Below are 19,624 nucleotides of genomic sequence, written 5' to 3' on the forward strand. Positions count from 1 at the left end.
ACATGGGGTGATGAAAATGTGAATTAATCAAAATTAAACTAATGAGAAACTCAGTTCCTCAGTCACATGAGCCACATTTCTAGTAGTGACCCCAGCCGATGGGGAGTGGGTAAGGGAGGGGGGGTGGGAAGGGACACAAGCATGGGTTTCTGGGTGGCTGGCAAAGTTCTAGTTCTTGATCTGGGTGGTGACTTGGATGAAAATACAAGTTTGTTAAGTCGTACATTTGCTCCCCCACTTTCTGTATGGGTCATGGGTCATAAAAATGAAAAGAGATTAAAAAACCTGATCAAACATTACCATTCAAAGTAAAAATTTGAGTTAGAAACTGCTACTTTTAGCAAAATATTTTTCAAATTTTACCTCAGAGAGGGTAAATTTAGTTCACTGATTAACTTCTCAAAAGGAACCTGGTTCAGAGTTCATTCTCTGTAGTAGAAAGCAGGTGCCTACTTTCTAAATGAAAAGCCTACTGTTTAGCATCACGTGAAAATACTGAGAGTGGGAGGAGGGAATTTTTCATTTATTCTGAGAAGGATCACGGTCTACCTGTTCAGTGGAGGAAGTTGACAAAAGAGAAGTCAATACAATGAGCCCTGTGTCTCCTATAAACCTGAGACAGGGCTCTGAATCTCCACAGAATTTTGGCATTTAGTTTGTGTGAAGTATTTGCTTTTGCATAATACCAGCTTCCCATTTTAAGGAAATCAATTACAGGGAAACATGCATTAAATCCATAAGAATATAGTGATTCATTTTTATCTCTTACTATTTATATCCAATGACAATAGATCCACCTCTGATTCAGTGTGCATTAAACTAATAATTACTCCCATGACTGAGGTACTTAGTTAAACAAAAGTGTGGCACTCAACAGGTGAATCAAACAGGAGAGGCATTTCGATCTATAAAGCCACCATTCAGCCACGTTTCATGGATAAGGAGATGATAAAATACTGGTATTACTTTATGTCTCACTGGAAGGTTTTTGTCTATTTCCTGAAGTCAAAAGGGTTTAGGAGCTTTTTCGAGTGTCCCAGAATAAACGCCCTCACTGTGTCAACCTTGCCAAGTTGCAGTGCATGGCTAGGTCAGTAGATAATGGGCTTTGTATCTGTGAAGCATCTTCTCCATTCTCACAGCTAGCTGTACAACAGGCTGGGTGGTTCTCTCCACATCTGAGGGGAGGGACTGCCTCAGTAAAGAAAAGTCCTTGGCGGTGGCAGTCTTTGCCTCCTACTCCCCAGTTTCTCCCTAAGAAATACATATAAAAGTACTGCCCTTAAGAGCACCGAACATATCTCATAGTCCCTTCCGGAACTGACCTGAGAAAAGCCAGTCAGGTCTTGCTAGCTTTAAGCTTGTGAAAAGTATGTTTTCTTCTTTCAAAATCAGACAGAAGATTCTCTTATTTCTCATAAAAAAGAGCTCATTTAGCTGTGTCAGCCCATGAGAACGCAGCCACGGTTCTGAGTTACCAGAAAAGTTCATACCAAAGCGTTGTCTGCTTTTCCACCTTCTAGGGTCACTTCCAAATTAGAGAGTGCAGCTTCTACTTCGTCGACCTCAGACTCATTTGCAAAATCCTGTGTGTCAGCTGACAGCGACAGTTTGCTAATGTGATACTAGGATATAAACAGAGGTTTCAGAAACGTTATAAACACACATGCATCCCTCAGCACTTTCCTCTTTTTGAAGACAATCTCTTCTGAACGTCTCCTGGAAGGAGGTCTCCCTCCTCTGAAGGGAAAATGACATTTTCATCTGAATTATTTTGAGAAGGATGCTTAGTCATGTTCAAACTTGGTTCTTCTCCATCACTGGTTGAACTTGTAGTAGGGATGAGATAAAAATTACGAGACTAACGCCTTATATAAGATGGGCGCATGTGTGGGTTATGAGGAATATTTTAAATTGAAATGGATTCCCCTCACTTTCAGTTCTTTCTTCAAAGAAAAGAAACAGTATGAGGAAAAGGAAACTTTTAGAAAACAAATTTGCTTTGCTTTCTTGCAGAGAGAAGGTACTGAAGTTCCCATACTTGCAGTGCTGCAAAGATCAACATTTCTTCTTCCGTGCAGTCAATTTCTTCCAAGAGGATGGCCCACCTGGCTTGTTCATAGAGTTGGTTGATTCGGACAGCGTCGTACTAAGGGAAGAAACAGATAGGTGTATATGTGTTGGGGAGGGGACATATTTATATTCCTCAGTACGAAAACACTGGAAACATGGAGGTCATTCCTTGTTAACGCAGAAAACTTGTGCTCAGGTAAGTGAAAGAAATACTTCTCTTTCCACTGCCCCAGCTCCTTTGACTTCTGAACTTAGAAACTGCTTTGTCAAAATATTTTCTAGAGCTTCTTCAAGGGGCCAAATTGACCCATCTCTGATTGCATTATTTCTCCCTCTCTTTTATCACACTTCCACTGATGGGAAAAATCACTGTCACCACCTACTTACAGGACTCTCTTCAACTAACAAAACTGCAACTCTGTACCCATTAAACCATAACTCCTACTCTGCCCTCACCCCCCGCCATGGTATACAGTTTACTGTTTCCTTAAAGAAAAAAGGTGAGGAAAATATGGAGGAGGAATAGAAAGATAGAGTGCCTAAACAGATTTATCACAGGGTGATTAGCATTAGTTTATTTTTCCTTTTGCATTAACCTTTTACACACTAGAAAAAAAAGGTGATAGGGGATCTAAAAATCCACAGCGAGCCCAAACCAGCAAAGAGCATTGCTCTCAGGTCCGCCGGAAATGGAACCCACCATAGAGGCACGGTCCTTCCTGGCAGTGCTGAAGCTGCCGGCAGGTCAAGACAAACACGAGCCCACACGTGTGGCCCTTGGGAAGCTGGAGGACTGAGAACATTAAGAAAGTCTCTTTGCTTTCTGAACTTTCTGGGACACACCTCAGTAGCTGGGCCCAGGACTTACCCCAAACAAACCAAAACAGAACACACGTGAGAATATTCACAACAGCATTGCTTATAACAGCTCTGAACAAGAAAGGTTCCAGGGGGGTCCCTCGACTGGTGAAAGGCTAAAAATGTGGGCCTCATGCACAAGGGGACGCCACTTGGCAGTAAGAAGGAATGTGCTATGGATACATGTGAAAACACAGAGGGACCTCGGATCCAGAGGCACAAGATGACACACTGTATGAGTCCATCCACAGGAAACTTCCAGAAAAGGCAAACCTGGAGACAGATAGGTGGACCAAGTGGTGGGCTGGGGCTGGGAGCCAGAACTGACCACAGATGGGATATGAGAAAACTTTTTTTGGGTGATGCCAAGTGTTTTACAACTGGACTGTGGTGATGGTTGCACAACCATATGAATGTACTACAATCATTGTAATAGAATTTTATGGCATGTAAATGACACGGCAATCAAGATAAAAACAACTAAAAAAGCACATGATACCATGCACACCAAAAACGAGGCAACCCCTGCCCCCCTCCCTAACAAAAAGACCCTTGCTTCATGAACAGTTTATAAGCAAAATCCAAATAGTATGTGCGACTACTAAAATTTGAATTGGACTGTCTGTCTGTCTGGGTCTGTCCCCTAGTTAGTCACGGAGTCCTCAATCCTAATGCTGTAGGAGTTTTAGTGAGAGTAAGTCAAATCACCCGATCAGGTTTTTCTCTCAAATGCAGTCAGTAAAGACTTACAAAAATGAATCAGAGCTTCCACACCCGAACAAACCTAATTCCCCTACCCCCTGCCAAAGCCAAATAAAACAATATGGTGGAAGAACATTGGCCAAACAGAAGTTGGTCCACATTTGCAGACTGGCAGTAGGAGAACAGGCTCTAGTACAAGATGTTCTGATGGACAGGATGAGCCCTGGCTCCCACTGAGGAACACTGGATTGCTCTTTGACAGCCAGCAGAGCTCTGGATTTCCTTCTCTGGAGTCTTGTTCATGTTCCCCCTGAGGCTCTAGAACATCAAAAGTTCCCAGGTTTTGGTGGGTCATTTATTAACAGGCACACTAACAGGTGTTTCTCTCTCTCAGAACTCTGTCAGTGGTTTCCCTGATGCAAGAGACAAATTTTCTTCCCTTGGTGGGGATTGGCTGTTCTTGCCCTTCCTTGGCTCTTGATTTCCTTTGTCTTCTGGTTTACTGAAAACAGAAATCCTAGACTGGGAAGCACACGGTTTCTGCCACCTCCATTGCCTGAATCCCTGTTTCTTCTCATCCAGACAATTCAATTAACGCCTCCCTCCATCTACCAGCCACCAATACAAACAAGTACCAAGACCTATTTCCCAGAGTTTCACTCCCTCAAGAAAGGGTCATTATAGAGATCTCCTCACAAAGGGTTCCCAGTTAGCTGGGAGGAACTTTCAGCGTCCTCTAGGACTCTTATTAAAACTGATGTGCACCTTTTCTCTACTGAACATTAAAAAAAATACTATGAATTGCTAGAGTTGTAACAGTTTTTTTCTTCACAATTGAAATGGGGCAAATGAATAGATAATGAAGGAATTTGGATTGCATGAATTCGAAAGGGACAAAAGAACAACAAAAAGTTAGTCTCTTTCTCTTCCTTGTTCCCTACAAATGATAGTTTCTCTATGGACTGTTTTGTACCTTGTTCTTTTTCCACATCAATGGGTTCCACATCAAAAGAAAGCTGAATGGGTTCCACATCAAAAGAAAGCTGATTCATTCTTCTTAGCAACAACACTATATGGATATATCATAATATACTTAACCACTTCCCTATTGATGGATGGTTAGGTAGTTTCCAATTTTCTTCCTCAAGCCTTATTTCTGGTCAGTTTTTGGTTTAGATCCAACTTAATGCCCCTGGACCTAGCTTGTGTCTGGAGTGCCTCACTTACACTGAATCATGGCAAATGAGCAAATTTTGGTAATAACTGTTCTCGTATACAGACATATCAATGCACGTATTTGAGTATAACTGTGGCATAAACACAGTGCAGTGGATTTGCTGGGTCAAAGCTATGTAGAATTGTAATTTTGATAGATATTGCCAAATTACCTTCAATAAGGATGAGATTAATTTATACTTTGGACTACAAGCAGGGTATGAGAGCCATTTCCCCCACACTTTTGCTAAGACGGTATATGAAACTTTTTGATTTTTGCCAACATAAGGCTAAAAGTCAGTCTAGTTCCTTTTCTATGAACTACATGTTCACATCCTTTGCTCATTAGGTTACTGGGTGGTTGCTGCTCCTCTTCTTCTTCTTCTTTTTTTTTTTTTTAAAGATTTTATTTATTTATTTATTTGAGAGAGAGAGAGAGAGAGAGAGAGAGATCACCAGTAGGCACAGAGAGAGAGAGAGAGAGAGAGGGAAGCTCCCTGTTCTTTTTTTAAATTGATTTTCAGGAGCTCTTTATTAGGGAAATTAGCCTTTTGTTTGTCGCATGTGTTGCAAAGACTGATATTTTCACTATGTATATAGTTTTTTGTCATGCATAAAATTTTAATTTATGAAAATGTATCAATCTTTTATGGATTCTGGATTTTGTATTTTTAAAATATATTATTTTTGAAATTTTGTATATTCTAGTATTTTTGTGTATCTGAGATTTTAATCAGTACTTGTAACCCTAGTGCAACCGCCTGCCTACATCTCTGAAAGCTGGAGAGGAGAAGCTCCTTCATTCTACTATACAGTCTTGTTCTCTTCTGTGGGGTGTCCTGTCTGTTTTACCTGGTGTCATGGGTGCTATCTTTGCTCTTCTTGCTTTGATTGTAGATTCTATAAAAACATGAATTTGCACCCTAAGTTTCTGTATCCCTCTATCTACTCAGCATCTAGTAGAAAGTTGGAACTAAACGTGGTTCTATTTACAGCATTTCATACTTTAGAAGAGGGGAGAAGGGAATTCTGAAGTGGTTTTCCTGTACCCCAAAGCCATATCCCCAAAGCCTGAGTCTTCTGGCCATGTTTAGGTTGACAGCTTCTATTTGACTGTTAGATTCAAATAGGTTTCCTTCATGAGCCATGTGGAGAGAACTCCTTAGCAATTAAGCAAATCTGATCATTCAAAGCACCCTTGAAAAAAATCAAAACCAAAAAAACCCCCTCTATTTTGGAAGAAGCTGTAGAGTAGTTTCTCCTGAAGGTTTTATCAAAGAGCCAAAATTTGCTTGTTTGCCATGATTCAGTGGAAGTTAGGCACTCCAGACACAAGCGAGGTTCAGGGGCATTAAGTTGGATCTAAACCAAGGACTGACTTATTTTGAAGAAGATGCCAGTTAAGGAAGCACTGGGACCCAAGCTCCACCTGTGAAGACCAGACTTAACATCAGGATCCAGGAGAAGACAGTGCCACGAGAAGCAGAATCACTATTGTGGGTGAGAAAGGGGTCTACACAGAAATGCCTGCCAGTGAATGGAAGAAAGCAACAAGCACCAACCTGGGATAAAATCACCCTGTGCACTTGGAGGGCCCGTTTATATTCTTGACATGTGGCAGGTTGAGTGCTGACTCACAACTCCACAAACAGGCCAAGCAGGGCCAAGGAAGGGGCAGAAATTCAGAGGATTTATTTTACCCCTCAGTTGTCCTAGTAAACATCGGGAGGCAGATGGGCACTTAATGGGAGTTGCTGACCAGCTGGGGTCTTTATTCATACAGATGATCTCTCTTTCTCATCACCAAAGTCTTATCTGGCCCTGCAGTGGGGAGTGTGGCGTGCACCATCATGGGGTCCTGGCTTGTTCATGAGAACCGGCTCTTAACCTTGCTCAGATGCTCCTTCCTTCCTAGAAGGAGAGTCCAGCTCTGTGAGCCACTCTCCTCTTGTTCCTCCGTTCGTGGGGATGGAGAGGGGCAGCGCACACCACACTGGGAGGGAAGACCCTGAGAGGCTTCCACTAACTCAGGGGCAGCTGGTCACGTCATTGCTTTTATGTAAAAAGACTAGAGAGTTTAGCAGAGCTAAACAGAAGATTATACAAATTAACCCTAATTTGGAGAACTAAATGACTGGATCTTCCACTTCCAGGCCTTCACACTGAAAAAGGGAGAGGGAGTAGAGGCACCTGGGTGGCTTAGTTGACCAAGCGTCTGCCTTGGGCTCAGGTCAGGATCCTGGGGTCCTGGGATCGAGTCCCATGTCTGGCTCCCAGCTTGATGCTGAGTCTGCTTCTCTGCTTCTCCCTCTGCCTTTACCCTCCTGCCCCCTGCTCATTCTCTCTCTCTCTCTCTCAAATAAATAAATAAAATCTTTAAAAAAAATGAAGAAGATAAAAAGTATCTTACTTTGGGATTCAAGTCAAAGAAAGTGTAGTATTTAAATCGTAACAGCAGCTGCTCATCCTCTTGGATGCCTTGCTCCATAAGGGAACGTGAGGAGTCCAGCCAACTGGAAAAGAGTAGGATGAGTTTTAATAGTCAATCAATTTTACACACACCTATTATAGCATTACCTAATATGTTTCTATACATATTTACATTTATATACATGTATTTACATTTATATACACATAGATATAGATGTACACATATGTGTGTGTGTGTGTGTGTGTGTGTGTATTTCCCTGAAAAAAGTCCAAGTAAGTAATATAACCAAAAACCTGTAAGGGAGAGGATTTGATAATATCTTACATCTGCATTTTACTTTATAGCTTTTAATAACTTTCCAAGTGTTTTTTTGTATGTATATTTTGTTTACACTGATACTTTAAAGTAACCCAGTGAAGAAGCCAAGGCAGTTCCCATTTTCTCAGTGTTATGGGTGGGAAAATGGAGTCTTAGTGACATTAAGTGCTATGTTCAAGGTCATGTGCCTTGTCGTGGAGCCAGAATGAAAATCTCTACTTGCTGACTTCCCGCACTGCTTCTCCTCTGTCTGGCCTGACTCAATGCTGGGTCTATCTTATTGGCTAGAACTTTCTATAACAATGTAAATATTGGGTGTTGCCCTGTCTGACAGACTGCCCACTAGTCACATGTGGCTAGTGAAGATTTAAGTGTAGCTAGTGCCACACTTTAATTTTAATTAAATTCAAAGTGAAATGTAAATATCTACCTGTGGCTAGTGACTCCTGTCTGGATGGCACAGTTCTAGAGCTGAAAAATAAATACTGGGTCATGGTAAGGGGTGGAGAGGTGGAGGATAAAAGTGAGCAACAGAATGAGAGGGGGATGAATGCCATCCAGTCCCATGGAGTGAAGATGGCCTGAATGTCTGTTCTACCAGGTCTTGGGGGGCAAATAAGGATGACTGAGATAAAATCTCTGGTGTAGTGGGGGAGTGAGGTCCCAGTGGGGGAGAGTGAGCCTCATAACAGAGAAACATGGTGACAGAGAAACAAAATGGAGCCATGTCCTTACCCTGCGTTAAGCCTGGCTTTGTCAACCAGAGACCGAGGCTGGTACATATCTGCCAGTGCTTCTGGTGACTGGGGGGGTTGGCTGAATGCCAGGATGCTGCAGTTTTGTTCCGTCAAAGGGCTGTCGCTGAACCAAGTCATAGTGGAGGATGCGGGCGTTCCACTGATGGGGTCGTACATGGGAGTCATGGTTTTACTGTATAAGCCAGGACTTACTGCAAGGCAAAGGGAAGCATGCTCTATGATACAAGATTCAGGAGGAAGGGTCTTTAGAAAAATAGGTACTAACATTGCTTATACCCAAATGGATTTTGAATTTAAATGTTTGTACCACTTTAGCTCCTGAAAAGGCAGAGAACTCATAGTCCATAAAAACGCCTAAAACCAACCCAGGCAAATGTTGGGGACTCTCTCTTTGTCAGTTCAAAATCCTATTTCAGCAGTGAGTTTTGGCATCATCAGAGAACAGAAGGTCCCCCAAAAGTGCATGTACAGACTTTATTTTTGGGCAAATCCTTTAGGCAAATAATAGTACCTGCCAATTTTAAGAATCCAGCTAGTTGATGGTTTATAAATCATATGGTCTGTGTAAGGAAAACGCAAAGAATGTTTTTATTCTTTGCATTGGGATATACTATGCAAGAAGACCTTTATTGCAAGCAAGCTAGAGATTGATTTATGACTATGTAAAAATACAAGGATAGTGTCTTTCCAGAATTTTTACCTGCCCACTTGTTAAACGCCCAATGCAAAATTTAAACTGAATTCAGTAAAGAGTCACACGAAGATAGAATCAGGAAAAGTATTATTTGAGTGATCCAACTAATCTCTTTTCCCCCAGATTCACAGCCAACTCCCCTAAAGTTTTGCATTCATCAACAACACAATATACACAGTGAAACCAATAATGTATACAGTGGGTAGAGCCCGTCTTCATCTCAGGGTCGTGAGTTCAAGCTCCAACCTGGGTGTAGAGCTCACTTAAAAAAGTAACGAGCCATAAAACAAACCTTATTAAAAATATTCTGTGAGTTCTAAGATTAATTGCATATCCTTTCTTCATCACAGGAATCCTGAAATTTTAGTCTTTCTTTGGGGGTAAGGGAGGGGAGGGATGGGAAGACGAGGGAAAGAGGAGCAGAGGGAGGGATTTAAGAAATCTTTGTATTTAAGAATGAAAGAAAACAATAAAACAGCTGACACGAATCATACCCGGTGGACCTGAAGTCGTTGGAGAACCCTCCAGGTTCAAAATATCTTCAATTATGGGCTCCCTGTTACTTTTGTCTTTTTTTTTCTTCTTTTTAAAATAGTCACCAGATGGCTTTAACAAGGAAAGTTCTTCTGATCTTCTGATATCTAACAAACAAATAAATACAAAGAAAAATGGAAAACGATCAAAAAGGAAAAAGAGGGGGTGCCTGGCTGGCTCAGTTGGAGGGGAAGGTGACTCCTGACCTCAGAACTGTGAGTTCAATTCCCACAATGGGCATTGAGATTACTAAAAAGAAATAAAATAAAACTTAAACAAAAAAGTTAAACGAAAATTCCTTCTAAGACTCAGAGTCATGCTGGGCATCTGAAATCATTTCTCAGGAAATTCCTGAGAGGTCAATGGAACTAAATTACACCTCTTTGGAAGAAACAGAAGGGGACCAGAGACTCCTAAAACAGGTGCAGGCACATGTGTGTGTGTGTGGGGAATGTCCAAGAGTGGAGGGAGATGTAGTCTAATAGAAGTCCTAGTTGTTTTTTAGTTTATTGTGAAAATATTTCAAAGATAACCAAAGCAAAGGGAATAGTATAATAGGCCCCTTATGTTTTCATCAGCCAGCTTCAACCATCATCAGCACTTGGCTGTTCTTGCATTATCCGTTCACGACCAATTTTTCCCTCCTTCTCTTTTGTCTCTTTTTTCAGTGTTTTTTCTAAAATAACAACCAAGAACTCCCCTTTTTCTTTATAGAACATAGATCCTGAAAGCCTTTCTCTTACATCGTGCCCGATCACTAATTTCATCCCTATGGCAGGAAGCCCGGGTGCCCTGCGCATCTCTTCGCCGCCCTCACCACTTCCGCGCGCTCTGACGCAACTTCCGGTGGGTGCTAGGACAAGTGTCTCTGCGCTACAGAGATGCCATAGTATGCATATGAGTGCAGAGGCCACACGAGTTCAGAGAATTAACATTCCCCGAGGGCAGCCCTCAATGACTGACGGGAGTGGTATATTAACCCTCCCGGTCTCCCATCCCTTGGGCAGACCAGCTCTGAGGCATGTTACATTGTCTTCCAGGAGCCCCCAACTGCCCCAAATGCGACTGGGTTGGTGACACTCTCTTATGGATGGCATTCTCTTTCCAGTCTTATGTCCTCACCCCCAACCAGTGTCTTCTGGAATCATCTTCCCCCCTCTCACCCAAATAATTGTTTGTCCTTGAATTCTTGTCTCAGGGTCTGCTTCTGGAGCACTCAAACCAAGAGGATTCCCAGTTTTCTCCATTAGTCAAATATATTTATAATTGCCATTGCCAATCAGAACACCTGATGACCATTAACCACACTGAGCTGCTACTTGATTCCAAGTAAAAGCCAAGGAATGTGCAGGTTAGAATCTGAAAGCAGCTTTCCTGGAGGCGGATGCAACCATTCCATAGGTCCTGCCATTTTTCAGTTCAAACACTGCTTCCTGTTGAGGCTGAGGCTAGCAGTTCAGCTTCATCCTCTTCCCCTGTAACCAAGGATGCTTGATTGTCAGGTTGCAACCCACACCTGTGCCCATTCCAAATGCATAATTTATAGATGAGACCAGGAGATGAATCAGAATTTCCAGTAGGAGCATTAGGAACAAAACAACCAAACCAAACCAAACCTGCATCTCTAAGCCCAAGATCTGCATCTTGCCTTTTCTTTGTGAGAACACCCATCATATTGCTAAATATTATTTAGCTTCAGTTGAATGGATACAAAAGACAATAATCAGAAATGCCAGGTTGAGCCCTTTAGAACGACTATGAAGATATATTCTGGAAAAGAGAAGAATGTCTGACTTCTTCTCTTTTCCAGATCTATATATGTTGCAACCTCAAGTTTTTGGCCCCAGCCATGATGTGTCTTTCTCATCTACTGTGGACTGGGCTTTATTTTATCGTTTCCTTTGTTTTCCAATTCTCATTGGAATATTGCTGGAAACAACATGCCCTGGTGCTCGCCATTTTCCCACCATGTACCAGAGGCACTGCTGTGAAATGGAAGGCTCTGAAATGGAAGGTTCCATTCACTCATTCACTTAATAGTTAATGAGCAGCAAACGTGTGCCCGGTGTTGTGTTAGGTGTTAGGAACTCGGGCATGCTCAAGTAATGGTTTCTGTCTTCACCCCTATTTAATACCATAGCAGTCCCAACTGCCCAACATTGGAACGCCCAATCCTGAATATACTGTCAGAGCTTTTTTTTTTTCTCTACCAAATATCTCCTTTTAACATCTTATTTTTAAATTACTTTTACATTCATTCTTTCTTGTCTCTTCATCTTAGCATATCAGCTCAAGAAGGGAAGGGGTTTGGTACTGTTTTTATTGTTCACCAATCCCTAGCACTCACCACAATGCCTGCCTAATCAGGATATATTTGTTGAAGGAATGAATGAATGAGCAGTTTATAGTTTAATGGTGAAGAGAGATCACTCACTCATATATCATAAATACTGTATTCAAATGCCAAATCTTAGCCTTAAAACCAAAGAATGCACCTATACACTTTAAAAAGAAAATTAAACAAGAAAACAAGAAAAATATTAAACAAGAAAATATTAAACAAGGACGTAGGGTTCACTTCCATTATAGAAGTTCCCCAAATACATGGTTTGGGCAGTGTTGTCCCTAAAGACTGTTAAAACTGTAAGGATTAGTTTTCAATCCATAATGAAGTATAACTTCCTGCTTTAAATAAATTCCACAGATAATTTTTGTGGATAGAGTATTTACTGTAGTGAAGTGTTAGTAAAGCAATTAAGACACTGAAACACCATTATCTCAAAAACAATAAAGATACATCAGCTCTATGGGAATGACGATTGAATGGAACTTCCTGGTTTGCCTTAAAAATAATGATGATATTAGCACAGCTTAAAAGAATTAATTTTTTTTGTGGGGGGATAATCTTAATGGGTTTGTTTCTTCTGTTTACAGATCTCTTTTGAAATAGTGTTAAGCTTTGTGGAAATGAATCTGATTTACTCCAATAATGTTCCATGTGGTTTAACTCTACTTGCACGGCGAAAGTCCCCAGAAAAAACTTGAAAAGTATGCTTCCTAGTAAAGGAAGTGTTCTGTAAAGCCAACCGCTTGTAGGCAGAAAGCACACATAATTTCTCTGTCCTTCTTCACCAACAGTCCAAAGGGCACAGGGCCCCTCTAGGGTACTCACTCAGGATTTTGCAGATATCACTGACAGCTTTAAAAACCACAGCCGAGAAGCTGACTCGCAACCTCACTGTCTTTGCGTTTGGCAGGCGGAGGCGAAGCATTTTGTGCTGAGGGGTGAAGAGAAGCTTTGCGTCTGCCTGGACCCCACATTTGTCCAGAGTCCAGTGTGTTTTCAGAAGCCAGCAATGTTTCTGTTCCCACCAGAGGGCAAAGTCTGACCAGTCTTGGGCTACGTCTGCAAAAATGGAAAATACCATGAAGTGAAATGAGAGAGAACTCTAGAGTCGTTTCATTGTATGTGAGAGCTGAAACCTACAAATGGCCTTCAGCTCCCCATCTCCTTTTACAACCCGAGGCTCAAACAAGCCTTGGACTGTCTTCAAAGTCTCTAAGGTGGGGCAGGTAGAAAACAGAGACTGAACCTTATCCTGATTACATGTGAACACAGTGAAAGGAACGGAAACATACACATTTTGTTCTTGATAAAAAAGCTGGAGTTCTTTTCCCTAAAGTCCTTTAGGGGCATGGTCCTTTCTGGGAAAGCCAGGAGTTTTCAACTTCAACCAAGATTATTTCCCTACTAGAAATGAATCCTTACATCACTGTTCCAGAGAGGAACATCAATATCTCCCAAAATCTGCACAGAAGGACTACAAAGCCGACATTCCCCGCCCCCATAATGTCCAGCTCTCTTAGCCCTGCCACCAGATTCCCAGTTTCTGAAGTGTCTACACTGAGATCAGCTGAGAATTTTCTCTCTCTCAATGTCAGCATCAGTGTGGACTCTTTCCCCTCCTTCAAGGCTGACATCAAAGTTGAATCTTCTTCCTTTGTCAATGTTGGAACCAACAGTCCATCCTTTACTTGTTTTTTAAAACATGTTTCTCTTTCTCTCATTCTCTCACTTCGTTAGAAAACTTTTCTTTCAATGCTGTTGGTAGAAGTATAAATTCTGTAACTATTTTAGAAAATCCTGCTGTGCAGTAATTCCTCTCTGAGCTATACCCCAATGAAAATGCCTCTATCTACTCACCAAAGACCCCGAAAATGGAAACAACCCAAATGCCCACCAATAGGTAAATGGATAAATTGTGGCCTATTCACATGATGCAATATCACACAACAATGAGAGTAAATGAACCAAACTATATGCAACAATATGGGTAAATCTCACAGATATAACGTTAAGTGAAAGAAAGCAGATGCATAAAAGTATGCTCTATGTAAGTGCACCTATATACAGTTTAAAAACAAGTAAAATTATTCCCATGGTGTTAGAAGTCAGGATAGTGGTTTCCCTTCGTGGGGTAGTGACTTGGGGAGGGGGGTGTCTGATGTGATACTTGGGTGGGGGAAGTCAGTAATATTCTATTTCTTGATCTGCGTGGATGCTACATGACTGAAATTTCATTGAGCGGTACACTGAATGATAAGTGCACTTTTCTCTGTACGTATTATACTTAAATGAAGACTTATTTAAAAAAAAATCTCCAGCTCATTAGTGTAAATGAAAAGTCAGCATCTGGACAATTTTGGATAGAAGGTAAAAACAAATAAGAGAAAAGAAAAACACTGTTAAGTTTTAGGTCGATCATGTTGATTCCTGATGTGAAGACTGACACTTAAGACTTCTCTTCCTCTGTTTAAACAGGGAGAGTAGCAAATGGTGGATATGTATTAGAAGACACATTAGCACTGAGCTGACTTTCTCACTGAGCAATCAAACTTTAACAAACAGAATCAACACAGTCATCTAAAGTCATGCTACCTAAAGTCACCTCAGATGCCACCAGTGGGATGAGCCTGTGGGGACAGGGTTTCATACCCACTGGGGAGCTTTAGTTTGCCACCAGACTCAACTTTTTATGAGGGTGGCCGAAGGGTTCCATTAATGGCTTTTGCAGGATCCTCTATTCCTCTTCTTCCTGTGGGAAGGATCTTGTTCTCTGATTGGTAAGATAAATAAGTAGAAAAACTTAGACAATCAGACAACCTAGATCAGCCATTGACTGTTGATGCAAGAGAGAGGGTTTCAAATACAGGGAAACCATAAAGAAACAATAACTTACTGATCTGTTCTACTAACTTGAGCATCAACCCCCCAACATGCAGGTCTCCAGACACTCTCAGTGTGACCTCTTTGGGCTCCTCCTCGTTTGGATGGTCAACTCTGACGATGAGCTCCCAAGAAGCAGACGCAAAGTCGCTGGATGAGAGCATCATGGCAAACGCAGGCGTCTGCCACAGAAAAAGGAGGACACGGATCAGAATGTGAGAAGGATGCTGGAGCTTGTTAGTAGACCCTGCGGGCCAAAACTTTTTCTCATGTTAGCCTCTTCTTCAGAAACTCAGCAGGGTATCCAGTGCTCCATATTTGATTCAACATCTTTTTTAGTTTAATTTTATTTATTTATTTCACAGAGAGAGAGGTCACAAGTAGTCAGAGCAGCAGACAGAGAGAGAGGGGGAAGGAGGCTCCCTGTTGAGCAGGGAGGTGACTGTGGGACTCGATTCCAAGACCCTGAGACCATGACCCTGAGACCACGACCTGAGCCAAAGGCAGAGGCCTAACCCACTGAGCCACCCAGGCACCCCTTATTCAACATCTTAACTTTAAAGACAAAATGGTCTCAAGTCTCTAAATGTATGTAACTTTATCTTTCCGCAGGGACTTGACTATTTATTTTCTGTGCCTGCCCAATGCATCAATCTTCACTTGCTGTCTCCACTGACTTCTCTTGACTTTCTCTGAACTATTTTGAATAGTTCTCTGAATTATTGTGGCAATAGGCAATAAATCATGGGAATCCTTCATATCTTAAAAAAAATCAACTTCATTGAAGTGTAATTTGCATATAACAAAATGCATAGACTTTTTTTTTTTTTTTAAAAGCACGTTCCATGCCCAACATGGAGCCAAACATGGGGCTTGAACTCACAACCCTGAGATTAAGACCTGAGCTGGGATCAAGAATCAGATGCTCAACCAACTGAGCCACCCAGGCACCCCTGCTCAGATTCTTTTGTGAGTATAGTTGATATACAATGTTACATTAGTTTCAGGTGTACAATATAATGATTCAACAACTCCATATGTTATGCTGTGTTCATCACAAAAATGCACATATTTTAAATGTATAACTTGATTGCAGTTTGATGCAAATTATGCTTTGATAAAGTTTATTTTAGAAAAGGATGCCATTAAAATCCTCCTCTATTTACATTATTATATTCCTCCTATAAATATATATATGTATATATATATTTTTTAAAGATTCTATTTATTTATTTGGCAGAGAGAGAGAGATCACAAGTAGGCAGAGAGGCAGGTAGAGAGAGAGAGGGAAGCAGGCTCCCCACTGAGCAGACGCAGGGCAAGACCTCAGGACCCTGAGATCGTGACCTGAGCCAAAGGCAGAGGCTTAACCCACTGAGCCACCCAGGCACTCCTCCTCGATAAATACTGATGACATCTTCTGCTATGAAAATTCAAAAAATGGAAATATAGGAAAATAGTTTCTATTGCAGTCATATACTATGTAGTTTTACCTTAAATGCATATAAAGATAAAGGTCATTAATAATTATTGTCATGTATTTGATTTACTTGAGCTACCAATTTATGGTATATAAAAGTTAATAAATTAAGTGCATCAATTAAAATTGTGGACATAGCTCCGGCAAAATATTTAAAACAGGAGTGAGAGACATACAAAGCCCACTCTTCAAAATACAGATGGGGTGAGAACTTCAAAATCAGAGTTTTCCTCTTAGTGGAGGAACGAGAATAAAATGAGCTACACAGAATCAAGACTGAAATGTGTCAGGGGGTAATAGGAACACTGGAATCTGAAATTGGCAGAATTAAAATGAGGGCTCTTACTTCTAAACAGAAAACAAATGATACTATCACTCCTGACTATTTTAATATTAAAAAAAATCAGTCATTTAAACGGTAACACATCTTTTTCACTTCACTATGTAAAGACATCTCATGAGATGCCCATGTTTTCATAAGGCCTATTTTTGAGAAACATCAGTGCACTCAAACTCCTAAAAAGGGACTTCTCTAAGGGAAAGTGCACGAGTCCCCTCGGGTCTTCCTCACCAGATTCTGTTCAGCAAATATGCGGTGCACCTAAATTTTTTATTTATAAGAATTTATAAGAAGCACCAGGTACCACTGGTCTGTGGCTCACAGTTTTGAGTCCAAACAGCCACATGAAAAATTAGCTTCAGGACTCCGTTCTGCCCTTCAATCTACCCAAATCAATATTAAGCCAGGGACTGTGGTGACACCTGAGGAACATTATTTGTTTTTTTTAAAGATTTTTATTTATTTATTTGACACAGAGAGATCACAAGTAGGCAGAGAGGCAGGCGGGGGGGGGGGGGGGGGAGGCAGGCTCCCTGCTGAGCAGAGAGCCCGATGTGGGGCTCGATCCCAGAACCCTGAGATCATGACCTGAGCAGAAGGCAGAAGCTTAACCCACTGAGCCACCCAGGCACCCCAGGAAAATTATTTTTAATAATAATTTCACCCCCAGTGGTATACTAGTGTTGTTTGCATTTGAAACCATTCACATTTGAAAGCATAAGAGGGGGCACCTGGGTGGCTCAGTCCATTAAGCCTCTCTGCCTTTGGCTCAGGTCATAATCCCAGGACCCTGGGATAAGTCCTACACCAGGATCCTTGCTCAGCAGGGGGCCTGCTTCTCCCCTGCCTGCCTGTTTCTCCCCTGCCTGCTGTTCACCCTACTTATGCTTGCTCTGTGTCTCTCTCACTCACTCTGTGTCAAATAAATAAGTAAAATCTTTATGGGAAAAAAAAAAAAAAAAGAAAGAAACCATAAGAGAATCTCAAAATACACAAAAAATACACTGCAAATCTGAATGGGCTTAGGACAGATTTTATTCGTCCAAGTCGAATTCGAGAGTTCAGAAGTAGCTCCTTGTGTGTTTGTATGACCAAAAGGGATGTAATGCTTGTACCTCCCCATGCACAGATCTCCTGCATGGCCAAGTGAAGGCTACGTAATGACTGTATTGGGCCTAACCACTTGCATCACTGTCATCATCAGGCTCAAGTATCACTATGTGATATACTCTGTTTGAACCACTATTTTGTGTTATCTCTTTCATCGGCTCAACATTCCCCTTGGAAAGGAGGAAACTCAGGCTCAGAGAGGTTAGGCAACTTGTGGGAAGCCACACAGCAAATTAGATGGCGGCGCCCAGACAGAAATCCAAGTCTTTCCAACTCTAAACTCTTAGCCACTACCCTGGGGCAGGTCCTTCATAAAATTGAAACACCAGTATGAAATAAAACTCTTAAAACCACATTAGTTAAACTCTCAGGAGGCTTCACTAAGCATTTCTACTAATATCCTTCCCAGTGAGGAAGCAATAAAGATAACTCCGTTCCGTGGCATTGAACTATTTGACTTTAAGACCCTCACAATTTCTAAACTGCTACGGTTCTATGTGTAGTTATTTTAAAAATTTGTACTTTAAAGTGACTCTTTACTGCTTGTTTCTGCAGTATTACACATTGGTCTTTTCCTAACTTAGGCAATCAAAACCCTTCTCAAACAAAAACAACAACAAAAAAGAAAACCAACTTCTCACGCAGGTAATAATATACGGTGATTCCCTTACAGCGAAATTCAGGCTTAAATTGGACAATCTGGTTTCCCCGCATTCCTCTCCTATCTTTCTGCACCTTCAGCTTTGAGTGAACTTCTCATTCGCAACAAGCTGCTACTTGTTGAGGGGAGCAGCAAACTCCCAACTGGGAAAACAAATCGAAGGAGCCCAGAACAGAAAGCCAAGAGCGCCAGTTGACCTGCCTTCCCTGGGTGAAGCCCTGCAGTCCACCTCCTCCTATCCTCCTTGTCTACAGAAAATGCAACGAAGGACAGCCAGGCAGACAGACAGAAAGATGAGGGATATAGTAGCCCCCATGCTTCTCCTGGAAGATCAGAGAGTGTGTCTGTCCAAAGGCCACTCCACCTGTCGGTTGCCAGTCCTGCAGGGTCCTGGGGGCCAGAGCGGGTGAGGTGGGTGGACAGAAACCTGCCCCTTTACCCATAGGGTGGCCCCCGCGGCTAAACGGAGAGTTTATGTTGCCGGGCCAGATACACAATGCCAGACAAAGTGGCCACACGGACGGTATTTTTAATTCCGCAGCTATTTACATGCAAGCGGGGCTGAAGAAAGGAAAGCAGGGGTCTCCAGCCAGGGCGGCGCCTGTCTCAGCCTCCCCGCGCCCCGAACCCCAGCCCCAGCGCTCCGCACCCACCTGCTTTCCCGGAGCGGGTAGCGCGCAGTTTTGCGGACGCGCACGTGGACGCCTGCGCCCCCGGAGTCCAGGCCGAGGCGCCCCAGGCCGGGCGGGCGCGCGAAGCAGAGTGCCGGGGTGGGCGCTCGCGGCGGCCGCTCGAGGCTAAGGCTGGGCCCGCGGGGAAGCCGCCCGGGACCTCCCGCCGAGGCTCGGCGCCCGCCCCCCGGCAGCACGCGGGGCGCGGGGTGCGCGGTCTCTGCCCTGCGCGGACCCCGGAGGCCCGGCCGAGGCCGGCGCGCGGCGGGGCAGGTGAGGGCACGCCCAGCCCCGGGCCTGCTGGGTCTCGCTAGCGGGGAGGGGAAGCGCTCGGCGGCCGAGTCGGGAGGGCTGAGGGTGCCCGCAGGGCTGCGGCGCGGCGGGAGGGCGGGGAGAACCGGGGGCGGACGCCCGTCGCCTGCGCCCCTCGAGCGAACTCTCCTCCGGCCCCTCGCAGGCCGCCTCCTGTTTCTGGGCTTCCCGAGACCCTGCGGGGCCTAGCCCAGGTGGCTGAAGTCCGGCTCCGTGCCCTGCCCTCCAGGTATACCCATC

At 42.9% G+C, this 19,624-nt stretch overlaps 1 protein-coding gene across 2 annotated transcripts in view; it reads right to left on the bottom strand.

Annotated features, from left to right (window-relative positions):
• The window catches only part of FERMT1 (FERM domain containing kindlin 1), a 35,230-nt gene extending 15,921 nt beyond the window's left edge, over positions 1 to 19,309 (bottom strand). The window contains exons 1-8 of one of the 2 annotated variants that reach the window (XM_044263429.1): positions 19,055 to 19,309; positions 14,824 to 14,992; positions 12,756 to 12,989; positions 9,544 to 9,690; positions 8,333 to 8,546; positions 7,259 to 7,361; positions 2,042 to 2,149; positions 1,494 to 1,625 (exon numbers count right to left, since the gene is read on the bottom strand). In XM_044263429.1, coding sequence (XP_044119364.1) covers positions 1,494 to 1,625; positions 2,042 to 2,149; positions 7,259 to 7,361; positions 8,333 to 8,546; positions 9,544 to 9,690; positions 12,756 to 12,989; positions 14,824 to 14,977 — 1,092 coding nt within the window. In that variant the 5' untranslated portion in view covers positions 14,978 to 14,992; positions 19,055 to 19,309. Of the gene's footprint in view, positions 1 to 1,493; positions 1,626 to 2,041; positions 2,150 to 7,258; positions 7,362 to 8,332; positions 8,547 to 9,543; positions 9,691 to 12,755; positions 12,990 to 14,823; positions 14,993 to 19,054 lie in introns of those variants that run through there. The other variant, XM_044263430.1, reaches the window with a different exon arrangement.
• Positions 19,310 to 19,624: the final 315 nt, after the last annotated feature.

The sequence above is a fragment of the Neovison vison genome, chromosome 8, assembly GCF_020171115.1.
Source record: "Neovison vison isolate M4711 chromosome 8, ASM_NN_V1, whole genome shotgun sequence".
NCBI lineage: Eukaryota > Metazoa > Chordata > Mammalia > Carnivora > Mustelidae > Neogale > Neogale vison.